The 15,539-nt window shown below is 42.3% G+C and overlaps 2 protein-coding genes across 8 annotated transcripts in view; both read right to left on the bottom strand.

Annotated features, from left to right (window-relative positions):
• nrxn3b (neurexin 3b) overlaps positions 1-11,079 on the bottom strand; it is a 270,213-nt gene extending 259,134 nt beyond the window's left edge. For 5 of the 7 annotated variants that reach the window (XM_029425564.1, XM_029425568.1, XM_029425567.1 and 2 more), the window contains exons 1-4: positions 10,071-11,079; positions 5,175-5,192; positions 4,756-4,782; positions 2,818-2,829 (exon numbers count right to left, since the gene is read on the bottom strand). In XM_029425564.1, coding sequence (XP_029281424.1) covers positions 2,818-2,829; positions 4,756-4,782; positions 5,175-5,192; positions 10,071-10,767 — 754 coding nt within the window. In that variant the 5' untranslated portion in view covers positions 10,768-11,079. The remainder of the gene's footprint in view (positions 1-2,817; positions 2,830-4,755; positions 4,783-5,174; positions 5,193-10,070) is intronic. The other 2 variants (XM_029425565.1, XM_029425573.1) reach the window with 1 other exon arrangement.
• Positions 1-15,539, bottom strand: part of LOC115003692 (poly(A) polymerase type 3-like) — a 981,812-nt gene that overhangs the window by 533,333 nt on the left and 432,940 nt on the right. The window lies entirely within an intron of this gene.

Below are 15,539 nucleotides of genomic sequence, written 5' to 3'. Positions count from 1 at the left end.
AGCTTTTTAAATCAATGCTGCAGCGAATGTATAATGCTTAATCAACTAGTGCTGATAAAAATCTGCCAGGGACACTTTCATCCAGTTTCATGAAAGCTGGCCAGTAAACTCCTGCTGACAAACAGACAGACTGAACCGAATACAATTTTAAATATATAGATAGATAGATAGATAGACAGACAGACAGACAGACAGACAGATAGACAGATAGACAGATAGATAGATATCTAGATAGATAGACAGACAGACAGACAGACAGACAGACAGATAGATAGACATATAGATAGATAGATAGAGAGATAGATAGATAGATAGATAGATAGATAGATAGATAGATAGATAGATAGATAGATAGATAGATAGATAGATAGATAGATAGACTGATAGATAGATAGATAGATAGATAGATAGATAGATAGATAGACTAGATAGATAGATAGATAGATAGAAGATAGATAGATAGATAGATAGATAGATAGATAGATAGATAGATAGATAGATAGATAGATAGATAGATAGAATATATAGATAGATAGATAGAGAGATAGATAGATAGATAGATAGATAGATAGATAGATAGATAGACATATAGATAGATAGATAGTAGATAGAGAGATAGATAGATGATAGTAGACATATAGATAGATAGATAGTAGATAGATAGATAGATAGATAGATAGTAGATAGATAGATAATAGATAGATAGAATATAGATAGATAGATAGAGAGATAGATAGATAGATAGATAGATAGATAGATAGATAGATAGACAGATAGATAGATAGATAGATAGATAGATAGATAGATAGATAGATAGATAGATAGATAGATAGATAGATAGATAGATAGATAGATAGATAGACAGACAGACAGACAGACAGACAGACAGACAGACAGACAGGCAGGCAGGCAGACAGACAGACAGACAGATAGATAGATAGATAGATAGATAGATACTTTATTTATCCCGAGGGAAATTCAGGTATCCAGTAACTTAAAACATTTACACAATTAAACAATTTTGCAGATTTTGAAGGACCCCAGCCTTCTCAGGAAGTACAGACGACTCTGCCCTTTCTTATGAAGAGTGTTCATATTTGCCGTCCAGTCCAGCTTGTCGTCCAGCTGCAGGCCCAGATATTTGTAGGACCTGACCACCTCCACGTCGACCCCCTCGATGGACACAGGTTGCAGGTGTGGCCTGATCCTTCGTAAGTCCACCACCATCTCCTTGGTCTTGGAGGTGTTCAGCTGCAGATGGTTTGACTTGGACCACCTCACAAAGTCCTCCACCAGGCTCCTGTACTCCCCCTCTTGTCCATTCCCGACACAGCCGACGATCACAGTGTCATCTGAGTAGTTCTGCATGTGGCAGAGCTCAGAGTTGTGCTGGAAGTCAGAGGTGTAGATGGTGAACAAGACAGGGGAGAGTACCATCCCCTGTGACGCTCCAGTGCTGCTGACCACAGTGTCGGACGTGCAGCCTTTCAGCCTGACGTACTGTGGTCTCTCTGTGAGATAGTCCGTGATCCATCTCACCAGATGTGAGTCCACCCTCATCTCTGTTAGCTTATCTCTCAGGAGTAGGGGCTGGATGGTGTTAAAGGCGCTGGAGAAATCAAAGATCATCATTCTCACCGCGCCACTCCCCTTGTCCAGATGAGAGTAAGCCCTGTGTAGCAGATAGAGGATGGAGTCATCCACGCCCACCTTCACCTTCGCCTGGTATGCAAACTGCAGAGGATCTTGTGCATGGCGGACCTGGGGTCTGAGGTGATGGAGCAATGGTCTTCATCATGTGTGATGTCAGTGCAACCGGCAGGAAGTCATCTGGTTCCCTAGGGTGTTTCTTTTTGGGGACAGGGATGAGACATGAAGTCTTCCAGAGAACTGGGACCCTCCCCAGCCGCAGGCTCAGGTTGAACATACACTGAAGGGGCTCCCCGAGTTCAGCAGAACAGGCCAGTACATCTGCCTTGTTAACATTGTAAACAAGGACGGCAAGCTTGACATGAAGTGGCAACAGTAAATAAGGGGGGCGAGGCTAAGCAAAGAGTCACAATAGTGGACACGGGCAACACACACACACACACACACACACACCCAATCACATTAAAGTCACGTTTCAGTCAATTAAACTGATATCAAAGCTGCTGATCATAATTCAGTTTTCTCCATCTAGCTGAAGGAGGCCCACACACAACTACACAGTGTATCACATGGCTTTCATAAATGAATAATGAGGGCATTCTCTGCACGATTGCAGTATACAAAGGCCACTGTTATGACCTCATTCAAATGAAGCCAAATGTCGGGTCAAATTCACCAATCAACTCCTTTTCAACAAACACAGAACTGTCACATCCAATTAAGTGCCCACACACACACACACACACACACACACACACACACACACACACACAATTTTCACATTGTCATTAATATTTACTATTTTCAAAGACACTGAATAATCCATCGTAGAGCTCATTTCACCCTCATCATTTCGTATTAAACAGTGATAATCAAGAGTCTTCAGCACCGACACCATATTTATTTTCATATCCGCTCACATCGCTCATCCTTCATGCAACAGTACATGTGGGCGCTCGCTAGCTGGAAAACATAGTGCCCTGATTTCCACTTTCTCTCTAAAGCACACAGACGAGCATATGCACACATTTAATGAACACACATAATGAATGATTAACCAGTGGCAGCACAAGCACAAATTTAACACACTCCCTCACACACACACACACACACACTGCACTTGCAGCGCACATAAGAGTTCAGTAAGGAAAAAAGGGATTGCTGTACCTTTGTTTCTACCTACAGTTTTTGGAGAGGAGAAAGGATCCGGAGAGATAAAAGAGGGAAGAGTGTCATCCCGCGCAGAGCACCAAGAGAAAGACAGCAAAAAGTGGGGATAAGCTATTGTTAGACTACAGTCCGTACACTGCCAACTGACACTTTCATGCAAAAATGTTGACAATCATGCAAATGGTAGAGAAATGGGAGAAGGGTACGTAGGAAGCACACAACTGACACTTCAGTTTTAGCATAGTTTTTCTATTTTATGTTTATCTAAGGTCACACCAGAAAGAGGCACAGCAAATGTATTTGCACACCACCCTAAAATAAGTGGTAGTAGCTTGGTGGCTACTTGAGGGTCGTGCAGTGGCCACCGTTGGTTGTGGATAGTTTTGTTTGGCACGAAGAGGAAAGCTGTGTTGACCTTGCTTGTTATTTAGATGGGGAACAAGAAGGTCATGAGGAAAGATGTTTGCAACACAGCTAATATAATAGCTTTCTTAATTTTGGAATCCATCTCAAAAGGACAGCACTGTCGAGATGGTTTACAAATAGTTATAAATTGAACTCAGGGATTTACTTCATCCAGAGAGTTGAGAGAGTTGAGTGAGTTTCGGGATTCCATTGAAACAAAACCATTTCTGTACAAATGTTCACCGTTGCAAATGCTGGTGTGACCGAGCTTTTCCTTTTCGCCCGATTGATATCGGACGATTCTGCTAAATCCCAGATTACGTGCAGTGACGTTGGACTTCCAATGCCGACATTTTTAAAATCATAGCTCCAGAGCACTAGATTAACCTTGAGTTAAGATTGGTTTGTCAAATGCACTTTCCAAGGTCAACAATTCAATTTTGAATTTGAACTTTTATTTCAATGTAGATAAGAAGTCCTTACAATCCTGAGGAAGAAAATGAAGGTATTTAAACTACAATTCCATGACACCATGGTAAAATCCAACTGCTGAAGAAGATCATGTGGTATGATTGAAAGCCTTGCTCAACAACTATGCTACAAGGTCTAGAATGCGCAGTGGTTTAGGTCAGGGAAATATTGTAGTTATGGCAAATAAACTTAAGTTAAAGAATAGCTAACCAAAACACTTGGAGATATATAGATAGAGATATATACAGTATATATATATATATATATATATATATATATATATATATATATATATATATACTATTTATATATAAATGTAAAAAAGCAGGCAACATTGAATATTACATTGCGACAGGACGCAAACTCCCACTTTCTCGCCACACGGCCATCCTCCACCCCTACCTTCATATATTTCCTCCATCCTTCACCACGCCAGTTTTACGCTCTGGGTGTAAATTGTAAATAGTGCACTGCAGATTTGTCCAATATGAACATAATTCCAAGGGATACGAGGCTGTTTCTTCTACATGTATCTTACCTAACCGTGAGACTTTTTGCTGCTTATTTCCCCGTGTTCCTCTCTCTATCTCCCATACCCTTCTTCTTTTTCCTCTAAGCTGTCTCCCCTCATTCCAGTGAATTCTTTAATCACCCTCCTGCTTTTCATCCTCCCCCCTCCCCTACCAAGTCGCTGCAGAGGTCGAGCAGGAACAGTGGAGTGTGTCACTGCATGTTAGCTGTGGAACTCAAAACAGTACAAAATTATGTAATACACAGAAACCTGGGTGAAATGAGGGTGAGGAGACAGAGATGCGTAGAGAGAGAGAGAGACAGACGAAGGTGAGATGAGGAACATGCCATGCATCCCTCCTCACTAACGCACACAAACACAAACCCTCCCACTTCTCTGCAGGAACAATGGGAGCATTGCAACACACAAATGCACACAGACAGGTAGTGAAGGCACACAGTGTAAAATCACGCCACAAAACCAAGCCAGGCGGCAAGTGAACAAAAAAACAAAACAATAGAGCTCCATAAAGACAAAGAACAGAATACCTTGCTCTGCCTTCAGGTGTGCGAGGCCTTAAGGAGAAAAATTCAAACAGAGAGGGAAAGACAGTATTTGTAAGAAGAGCACACCAATACTACAGTTGTATTGTCATTATGCATGCTTTGCATGATGGCAAACCATGGCAATCACACTAAAAGCAAAGCTTTCCCAAGTGCATTTGAAAGCTTTCTGTTGAAACAGACAAATGACTAATAAAGAGAGCAACACGGTATGTGAATATAAAATAGCTCTGCAGGTTGTTTACTGAATAAATGTCTATTATAAATTATATAACTGGATTTACTGCTACATTTTTGTCTGCCTGAATGCATTTTCTTTTTTTTTAGATTACACAACTTTATATTAAATGAAGAGATGTTGATAAAAATGTACTTGAATATGAATATTCCTTCTTGAGACTCACCTGGTTTTCTCTGGACTGCTGTGGAGTTATCACAGGAAAGAAGAGAAAGCAAAGAAAAGTCCCGCATTAGCAACACACTCGCTGTTTTTGCATGTGGATCTAACATGCAAAACATAGCCACACTTCTAAGCATTGTGCTTCATGTAAGGACCAAAGAGGTGCTCCTTGACATGGCAGATCAAAAATAACTACTTTAGAGTAAATCCCTGTGGAGAGAAACACATCAAATTCCATCTGTCCCGTCCTTCAGGGAATCAGATTGACATTACATCTTTGGCAAACAACTCTTTCACATTTCGAATATCGTTACAGTGCCGTAATATTCTGCAACTTATATCACACAGAGTGCCTCACACACATAAAAAAGAGACATAAATCCTTGAGGATTTATGGTGTTGTGAGGTTTGTGGATCTTGGGATGCTCCTTCAACAGACCCACGTCGTTCTCCTCCACCTCCCCTTTTTGCACCTTTAACCCACACACTCCTTTTTTTGCACTGCTGACCCAAATTCAACACTTGTGGCTTTTCAGAGGAATGCTCACTGTGGGAATCCAGCAGTTCACAGTATGGCATGGCAAAAAAAAAGAAAAAGGAAATAAGCCACACATTAAACTACATCCCTTGCGGCAAATTTCCTCATCAGGATCTCACCCCTGGATGACACCTTTGATTATTAAACATGCCAGTCTGATTTAGGGCACAAGAGAGATCTCTGAGATTGTATCCAGCATCTTCCCTCTTCAGTCTCAAACCTGGTGCCTAAAATGAATATTGAGAGAAATCTGAAATCAGAGCCCCTTGAGAGCGTCGAGGACTGACAAGAAATTCAACAACTCCTAATCAAGACAGACTACATTAGATATAGTAAGTCCTGGATCTAATACACAATATCTGATATTAATTTGACTTAGTGTTGTGCTTTGATCTCTGCAGACGGCACAGAGCGGTGGCCTGTTTCCCACCACTGGATATGAACAGTGTTCCTCTCTGACAGCATTAAGTCCTCTAACAAACTCAACAGAGAACATTAATATCATTTGAAAGGAGGCGCAGAGAGACTAATACTGTAGAAGGCGCTGGTGAAGGAGAGGTGAGGTTTTTCCTGTCTCCTTTGGGGAGTCCAAAATGGCGGCTACTTCTCCTCCCACGAGAGAAGAATGACATTGGGAGAGGAAAGGGAAGGACAAAACATGGAAGTGTGTGTGGGGGGTGGGGGGGAGGTATTGGCCAGCTGATGGTCAGTGGCGCAGCTCCAGCTCTCGAGAACTGGGGGACCCTACAGAACCCCTGAATGTATGTGCTTGAACGAGCAAGCGCAAGTGTTTTTCTTCTGACTGTGCAAAAGCTTGCGCTCGATAAGCGTGCTGTGTGTGCACGTCTGCGTGTTAAACGCTCAGTTTCCCATGTAGATAAAATCCTTTCTCTTGATGCGACAGCGCCCTGAACAAGCCAGTGTGCTGTTGAGGACATGTGGTCCGAGCGTAATCCTCTGCTCTATTTTACCAGCAGCTTCACCACTCAAATCCAAACATCATTTTCAGCTTGGGCACTAGACACAAATGCCCTCTGCACTGGAATCAGGCAAGTCCCTGCACCATTTTTTCCCCCCCTGACCTACTTTTTATAGTAAGATTATTGTAACTGTCATTTTTTCCATGTCTGTTTATTAATCCCCAAAGCTAAGCCTGAAGGCACCATTTTAGCACTTGCTTAACAGTTTGCTTGCCCTAGCCTTCAATTACTAGCCTTCCATCAAACCAGTGAATCTTTTTTTAAGCAAACAGGGCCTTAAACTGTTCATTACAAATGCAGGGTGTGGGATTGCGACTGAGGAAATGTGAGGTTGTTTTACATATTCATTAAACAATCCAGTGTAGCTCTTAATAACCTTGACCTTATGCATATCTCATTGTAACTAGAAAACCCGAAGGTATTCAAGAGACTTCATAATGTCACCCCCATTAATTTAATTGAACAGAATGAGGGACAATATCCAGATCATTAGCATAAAAGATACTGATATTTGCACAGCTAAAAACAGGATCTGAAACAAGTTGATATTAAAGATGACTCCGCAGGAAGAAGTAGCTTAAGAGTTATCAGCGGCGCGCACGTCAAAGGGCCGGAGCCACAGCGGCGGATTTGCCTGCCAAAGTCGACACGTGTGAAGAGCGAATGGTGTCTAATTTCAGCTCATTGCCCTGACACAGTTAGTCACACTGATACATCCTGATCCACAAGGGAGGAGAGACTGAACATGTGTTTTATGGCCAACTGTTTGCGGTGCTATAAGATGCTAGTAGAGCTGGACGGTTTGGGAAGAGCTGCAGGAGCTCTCAGAGAGACAGGACTGTCTCGTGATTATCACTGCGGTGAAATAATGATGCTTCAGCAACCTAGCTGTCCCATGATGCAAGAAATGCACAGCAAAAATATGCAGCCAGTGTGGGAATATGGACGTCTTTTAGCACAAACATGCTCCAGCCTGCATACACTCCTCGTATTTCCCTTCTAGGCCAGTGGGCTAGCAGGCTACCATTAGGATTACGGCCGGCAAAATGATTCCAAGGCCCAGTCCACTCAGTCAGTCAGCCATCTGCCCGTTTTAACGAGCAGCTCCGGGGGCCTTGTTGCTCCATGACTATGTGTGTGTTCCGGTGCACGCCTGTAAATTCTAATGTGTCTGAGTGCGTGCATGCGCTGCCCAGGCCATGCTGCACGATAATGTGACGTATAAATATTCACAGGTTTGACAGATTGCTTTCATTGCTCATTAATATACAGCATAATCAACAGTATGCTGACAAAGACAGGTGTGCTGAGCAATTGTTCACCTAACTGCAACCAAATAGTTAACGTCATTGAATGTTGCTTGAACAACAAGTATTATGACACTTCCAGACATGTGGACATGACAATAAAAGAAATCCCGCCCTAGTTTGCCGATATACAGTTGCAGTCGACGGTGGTGTTTACGGAGGCATTTTCCGGGCAAATTAGCCATCTCTGTTCTCATTATCCTCCTAATTATGGTTCCCTGTCTCTGTGGCATAATCAACAATCAGCCACATCAGTTAATGGGAAGGCAGACAAGAGCAGCAGTCAGATCAGCTGGGGAGCTAATATGACTAACCTTCCAGCGTCGCTCTTTTATTGCTTGAGAACAGAAGAAGATGGAGAAAAGGTGTGCGAATAGTGTGCGTGAGAGGGAGAGGCAGACGGAGAGGAAGTAAGTAGGGGTTGGTTCTTGTCCCACAGTTGACCTCCTGGGACAGATTAGGGTACAACAGGCCTGTGGTGAATTCACTCGTCACACTTGCTCTGCCCTGGGGCTGAGATGTGACCATGTCTTTCCCTGTCCAAGCTGTCTGGCTGAGTAGCAAGCGCACTCTTAAAATCTTGGTTGTTTTAACACGAGGATGTCATAGCTCCCCTGTCAGCTCCCAGGAAGCTCTCAGACAAATGGACCTCCTCCTCCCCCTCCTTCATCGACTGTTCGACAGAGGCAATGAGCAAATGGGATGATGCGAAAAGGGGGCATGTCCAGTCCGTCCGCTTGACTGCTCTGCAACCAGCACATCGCGTGTTGTCCTGAACAATGCCACAGGCTAACGCTTGGGATTTAAGCTCCAAACAGCTTCATTTGAGCAGCAAATCATGGGACATATTATGAAACCAAATAGAGCAAAACCGCTGCACGAAAATCTGAAGATACTTATTCTAAATGCATGATATAATGGTGAAATAATAGCACGTTAAGTGTATCAGACACAGTTTAAAATCTACAAACAGTGCCATAGGATTCAGTGAGCATTCCCCTGATCTTTGGCAAAATGGAGTCATCCCTCAGCCATGTCAGTGTGATTTCGACAGGCAGGAAGTGGGTCAGCAGTGGAGGAAATTTGACATGGGTCTGTTCACACAAAGTTATATTTTACAGTCCATACACAGTAAAGAAAGGAGTTAGGCGTGTAAGATTAAAGTGAAATTGTCTCTGGTTTACTGGTCTAAATAGGATACATTTATTTACCAAGTTATTATCTTGGCATCAGATAGCATTGATTTCAAGGCTATAAGCATTGGTATGTTTTGAAAGATGTAGTTTTTGCACTCTTAACCAGCAGCAGCAGCAAGGGCCATACAAAAAAGAAGTTCAATGTACAAATAATCTAGTATGCTTATATCTTTGAAGGTGTGGACAGAATACATCATCGTCCAAAGAGCTGTATCTCATTTCCCTCCCCAAAAAAGAGATGACCTTGGCACAGAAGAAGAGGAAAAAGAGATGAAGTTGTTTCTCATCCAAACGCTGTGTGTACCTTCAGGTCCCTGCACCACCTTGAAGGAGCTGAATACATTTAATGGAGAAAAGAGAACTGAGTGTTGTAATTTTAGTCATATCAGCTAATAATAACGTACCCATCGCTTCCTCATCAAAAGTAATAACGGTGAAGGAAGAGGAAATGCTGAGCACATCACTTCTAATTTAACTCCCACATACGGAATACGAAGACTTTTCAAAAGAAGAGCAACAGCTCACAATGCATGGGAGTAAAGCTCTCCGTGCTTTATATAAATTATAATATAAATATAAATCTTATATAAATCTAATCTAATATAAATCTGTCAGCAGTCTGTTTTGAGATTTACAGTGTAGCAAAATACATTGAGTTTTAAGTCACACATCATGAGATGATTTGAACAATAAACATCTGGTACAAAAAGCAAGTATGAGGGGTTAATATAACATTTCTTACTGTATACCTGGAGGCAGACAGTAAACCTGCCGTTAGGTCAGTTCTAAATTTGTAAGGAACCCCTGTGAATTTTTTTACAAAGATTTTAATCAATATTCAGCGCTTGACACAGAAAGCTCAGGAGCCAGCCCTCTTACCTTCAGTGCAGTATCGACCTACATATCCCGTTTTGGAGCAGTCACAGTAGGTTTCTCCATCTGCCAGCGAGCAGATCCCGCCATTCTCACAGGGGTTCTCTGTGCAAAGCCCCATCATCTCTAAGCGTACTTTCTGACTATTGATGAGCGTGGGCAGCTTACTCCCATAAATAAGGTCTGTGATAATTCCCTTGAATGGTGGTAGGTCACGGACAGAGGGCAGGGTGATGGCAGATGTGCGGATGTCCCCCGGGAGCCCTCCGAGGAAGAGGTCACTAACGATCTTCATGAACCGTCTCTGGGGCCGCACCTCTTCAGTCTTGGTCTGGCCGTCCAGGGCCAAGCCAGTCCGCAAATTGTGCCTGTTGATGGCGGCAAAGTGCCAGTGGCTATCGTTGACCGTCTTGTCAGAGGTGATGGTGGTCTCGGCACAGTCGATGCTGACACGAAGCTGCAGCTTACCCTCGGATACAGCGAGAAGCAGAAAGTCGCAGTAGCCGCCGTCGTCGAAGTAGAGCAGCAGGCCTTTTGAATCTGAAGTCTTGAACTGAAATGTCAGGTCGCTTCTGGAGCTGGCGTCCCAGCGCAGGTAGCGAGCCCACTGACCTTCGGAGCCAGTGAACTCCAAGCCTACGCTCAGGCCGAGAATGGTACTTAGCAGCAGGAGGACATGACCAGGTAGGGTGTTGGGATTCATCGTAGCGAATAACAGGATGGACCAGAAGACGGTTAGAACTTGGGATAGATCCTCAAAGTGATTATAACATCTGATTCTGGCTGCGCTCCAGGAATTATCTGCTGAATGTTATATTCCACATAGATAATTTTACAGTCAAGCGGAGAAATGCAATATCCGTTTTTTTTATTTTTGAGGCAGATTTAAAGTTAATAATAGATGGAATGTAATCTTCTCAGCCAAGTCTATGCAGAGATATGGAAAAATATCCAATTTCCACTCAAAGTGGACAGGCGAAAGCGCTAAGATGAAGGTGATCCTTTGTGTGTTTTGTCAGTGATTCAGAGCTGCATCTTGCGATTTTTCTTTGAGGCGACTTCCTGGGTTGAAGCACATAACCTTCATCGTTGGTTCAGTTCCGTGCCCCATGGTTTGACCTCCAGCTCCGGACACACCTTTGACAGAACTGGAGAAAAAATCAGATCACTTTAAGCAAAACAATCATGATTTACAATGTCAATGGGCATGACGAAGAAGCCACCTGGTTCAATTAATACATACATTTATAAGCTACAAAATAATCTAATGCAATCCAATACATTAGTTCTGCAAAACAATATTTCATTTGTGAAACTTAAAATGTTCCATTTTGATTAACACTGTGTGAGAGAGCCGTTGATTCAATTCTAAAGTAATTGTTAGGCAGAATTGTGTGGTGCTGTTACATTACATTAGCATATATGAGTCTAATTAAGTCAGTTCAAGTTAAATGCAATTTAAAAAAAATAGAAGCAGTGCAGGCGTTTGTGCCAACAAGTTAAGTAAAATATACAGCAATGCCTTACAGATAAACAAAATCATGACTATGAGTTTACATCAAGCTCTAAGAGGATATTAAGAGCACCACTGGATGCAGATTTGACTCTATGTGACCAATAAACACAACTAAATAACCACTAATAACACCCATTAAAGCTTTACGAGCATTTTAATCAGGATTCAATTTATACAAATTACCCATTTTATTGGAAATTCAACTCAAATAATTGTTCAGTGTTTTAAAGCATGTTTTAAAGAGTAAAATGCCATTATTAGTGGAAGCACAACACATACATTTTGTGGGGGGGGGGGGGGGGGAAGCAGACTGTTGTTGCTGATTCTGTGATGAGTGAAAATCCATTGAGGTGAGCCAGAACATGTGTTAAGCCTCAAACGTTAGCCTGCTATCTGTAAGGGTCTGCTGGGATCCTGATAAATATGACTAATTATCCAGCGCCACTCTCTCTCTCTCTCTCTCTCTCTCTCATTTGCATGTCTTTGGGGGATTACAATCATAAACAGCTATCCAGAAAGATGTTAGAATGGTACCACTTCATATGCGAATCCCATCACTGTTAACATGTTTATACATTTTCTTCCAGTGAATTCAAATTATTTCTTTCACCAAAACCGGATGACACTGGTAGGGATTATTAACGAGCTCACTGGCCCTTGCTTGTTACACCTGTACTCATTCAGTTCTGTTTAAATTTGCTCAGCAGAGCTAGAAATGATTCACATGGTGAAACCTTATATGTGTGTGTACTCTTCCAGCCCTTTGCCCTTGCAATTGTTTTGGCAACGGGCTGCCCACCAGACAAATGCATTGTCCAATCATGACAGTAGCACAGAACCATGCAACACAATAGGGCCTTTAACCACCTGCCCTGAATAGTTAATCTTGCTGCAGCAGGCGAGCTATTGAATTCTAGAAACTGATACCTATGCTAATGCACTGTGTGTGCACGCATGTGTGTCCCTGTGCAGGTGTGTGCATGTGTCTCTCTGACAACACCAGGTTGCCTGGCAGGATCATTGTCTTTGTCTTAAAAGTGACTCGGTGAGACAGCAGAGAGGTTAAAAGGTTCTGTGTGGTGAATATAACACTATAACGCAGCTGTGTCAATCCAACCCACCAAATAAAGATGTGCTATGTGCTGTGTGTGTGTGCCCCTTCAATAAGCAAAGCTTGATATGCACATGAAACCTGAGACTCCAGTCTCCTATGAAAATTGGATCTGGCCTCTATTCAATTAACACAAGGTATTATGTGTATTGCCTAACTGAGGCATCAGGTGTCCCTTTGAGCCATAGATGTGACAGGGAATGCTAACAGTGCTAACATGTTCTCACTCAGTTAACTAAAGCACTAATGGGAACTTCTTTCACCCAGTGTAAGAGTTTAAATAACGCATTTAACCCTAAGTACAACATTTTAAATTAGGATATGACACTGGTTTATATTTAATTACTTGACATTTGACAAGCTGTAAGCCCTATCAATGTCCAGACCCTCAAATATCTAACAACTGTCAACACTGTCCAACTGCTAGATAGCCTGCAGGCTAAGCTCAAATAAAAAAGGCTAATGTGGTTAAAAGTTAAATTTCACGCAGACTTGTTGTGAAACATGCCCTTCAGCTAACCCCACGCTTGATAGCACCCTTAGCAGTCCACACTCTGGAGGCCAAGAAAATCTCATTAAGAAGCTATTGTTGGCTATGTAAAGAAGTAACATTACGTGTGTTTCACTAGCATAAACAGACACGTGCCAAGCTTTTTTAAAGTGGGAAGGAACCTTGACGTCTTCGACCCTCAGCAGTAACGTTAGCTAGCTCTTATTATTGATAGAGTTATAAGTATGCTGGAATAAGCATATTTTCCAGGATATAAATATACGTTGAATTATTAAATAGAGAAGGATATGAGATGACCTGCACGGGATACCATCACTGACTGGCCATAAATGATGCATCGATGCATCCAGCCTCGATGATGCAGAGTTATTGGCATGTTTTGTAATATAAACTAGCCCCCATCACGCACTGGAGACCCCTCTATACCCCACTGTGCTCACTGTCTATCACAAGCTTCAGCCCGGAGGAACGATTTAATCCGACATCAGTCACAGCAGACAAGGGTATCCTACATTGGGGAGTGTGTCCGGACCTGCTGGTTAGACAAAGTAAGGTTCAGGGACCACCTGGGGGCCTTTAGTGGGCACCAAGCGGTCACCAGCAAAAGGTGAATAACAATAATTGATCTTTTCTATTCACTGGACAGTGACAAATATTTCTGGATGTCCTTATTGATCACGTGTAACTATAACTCACCATAAATCATTTAAACCACACACATCAGATGGTTCCTAGGGATAGATAAAAACTTATTTGGGGCGGGGTCCGAGACATGAATGGTCTGCCCTTTCAAGGTAATTTTAACTACACAGACATCACCCCAGCTGCATAATGTGGCACCACCAGCTCTTTATAGTCATAGATTGAATGGACAGATGTGCGTCTTCTTTCTGTCACCCAATTAATTATTATGCAAAATTCAGATTTTACTACGAAATAAATAGTCTCGCATTTAACCATAAATACTTTGGATGATCACATAGCTCACAATATAACAGCAACATGATGTCATTCCATATACATTTAATATTATTATAATGGTGAACAACCCCTATAGACACATAAAGCTGGGCACGAGGTAACTGTCAACTCTACTGTAAGCAGAAAGACACAAGTTGTTGCAGGAATACTAAATTATAGTGATATATTAGTTTCCCTTGAAAGCCACGATGAATATGTCAATGCCACAAAGGTACGTTTTTACAAAATAAGTGCAATAACCAACGTTGGTAAAGCCTAGACCATCATTTTCATCAGTTTGTGAATTATTTGAAATCTTGATCTGAAAGTAAAACGCTCAAAACCGAGTAGAAATCCGACCCGCAGCTCTGCACCGATGAATTAAACAGCGGTCAACATTTTCCAGCAGCGCTCCAGTCTTCCCTTTGCTCCACGCACGGTGGCAGTCTGACTGTTGCTCAGGGGTTTACAAGCCCTTGCTCAAAACATTACGGGGCAAAATGTGATCAGGAGGCGGGTTTATATTGGCAAGAAATCATTTGTAAATCGTAAAGAAGTTATGGCGCTTTATGTGTTAGTGTTTAAGATATAATAAACGGAGCTGTCCCCAATGAGAGACGCGATTCAGCGAGCTCAAACTTTAATTCTCAACGCTCCTCACTCATTCACCAAAAACATATTTGTCATCATTGCAGCATTGATGTGTCTCCTGAGATGTGGTTTCCTCACAAATCACCGCGCTCTTCTTCGTTAAACTGCGGTTAAGAGCTTTAAAACTAACCACCCAATCCATCACATTGCGCGTAATTCACCATCTCATCCCAAACTCGCCAATTCCACATCAGATTCAAAGAAAAGGAATACTCTAGTAGAAACACTTCAGAATCACACAATATAAGTACCTTCACAGAACACTTAATGCATGAAGGATAAAACGTGATAAAAAAAACAGCCCAGTTTTAATCTCCTACCTTGTAGTGCAGAGACGATTCCGGACGGTTAAAGTCAACGTATAAATATAGCAAATTATAACAATCCAGAGCAAAATTCCATGCAGAAACCGAAGTATTTTTATTATAGTCTGCCCTTGGCAGCGAGATGCTGATGCTGGTGATGAGGCGGTTATTATAAGTGAGGCGCGGTGGAGGGAAAGGCAGCGGTCCTCCTTCCACTGGCTCAATGAACGCGCATCTCTCAGCTCGACTCAGCGCAACTGATGATGGGCCCCTGGATTTCTCCCACACTGACGCTCTGACCCGCCTTCTACACAGTACTCTGCACAGTGGGGAAATAATCATTCAAATGGGAGAGAGTATGAGGAAAACAGCCCCTCAGGAAAAATTACCAGTAATTAAAACGCGTTTTCCCTTATTCTTA

The sequence above is a fragment of the Cottoperca gobio genome, chromosome 24, assembly GCF_900634415.1.
Source record: "Cottoperca gobio chromosome 24, fCotGob3.1, whole genome shotgun sequence".
In the NCBI taxonomy this organism is placed as follows: Eukaryota; Metazoa; Chordata; class Actinopteri; order Perciformes; family Bovichtidae; genus Cottoperca; species Cottoperca gobio.
This window is presented reverse-complemented; position numbering and strand designations above follow the sequence as displayed.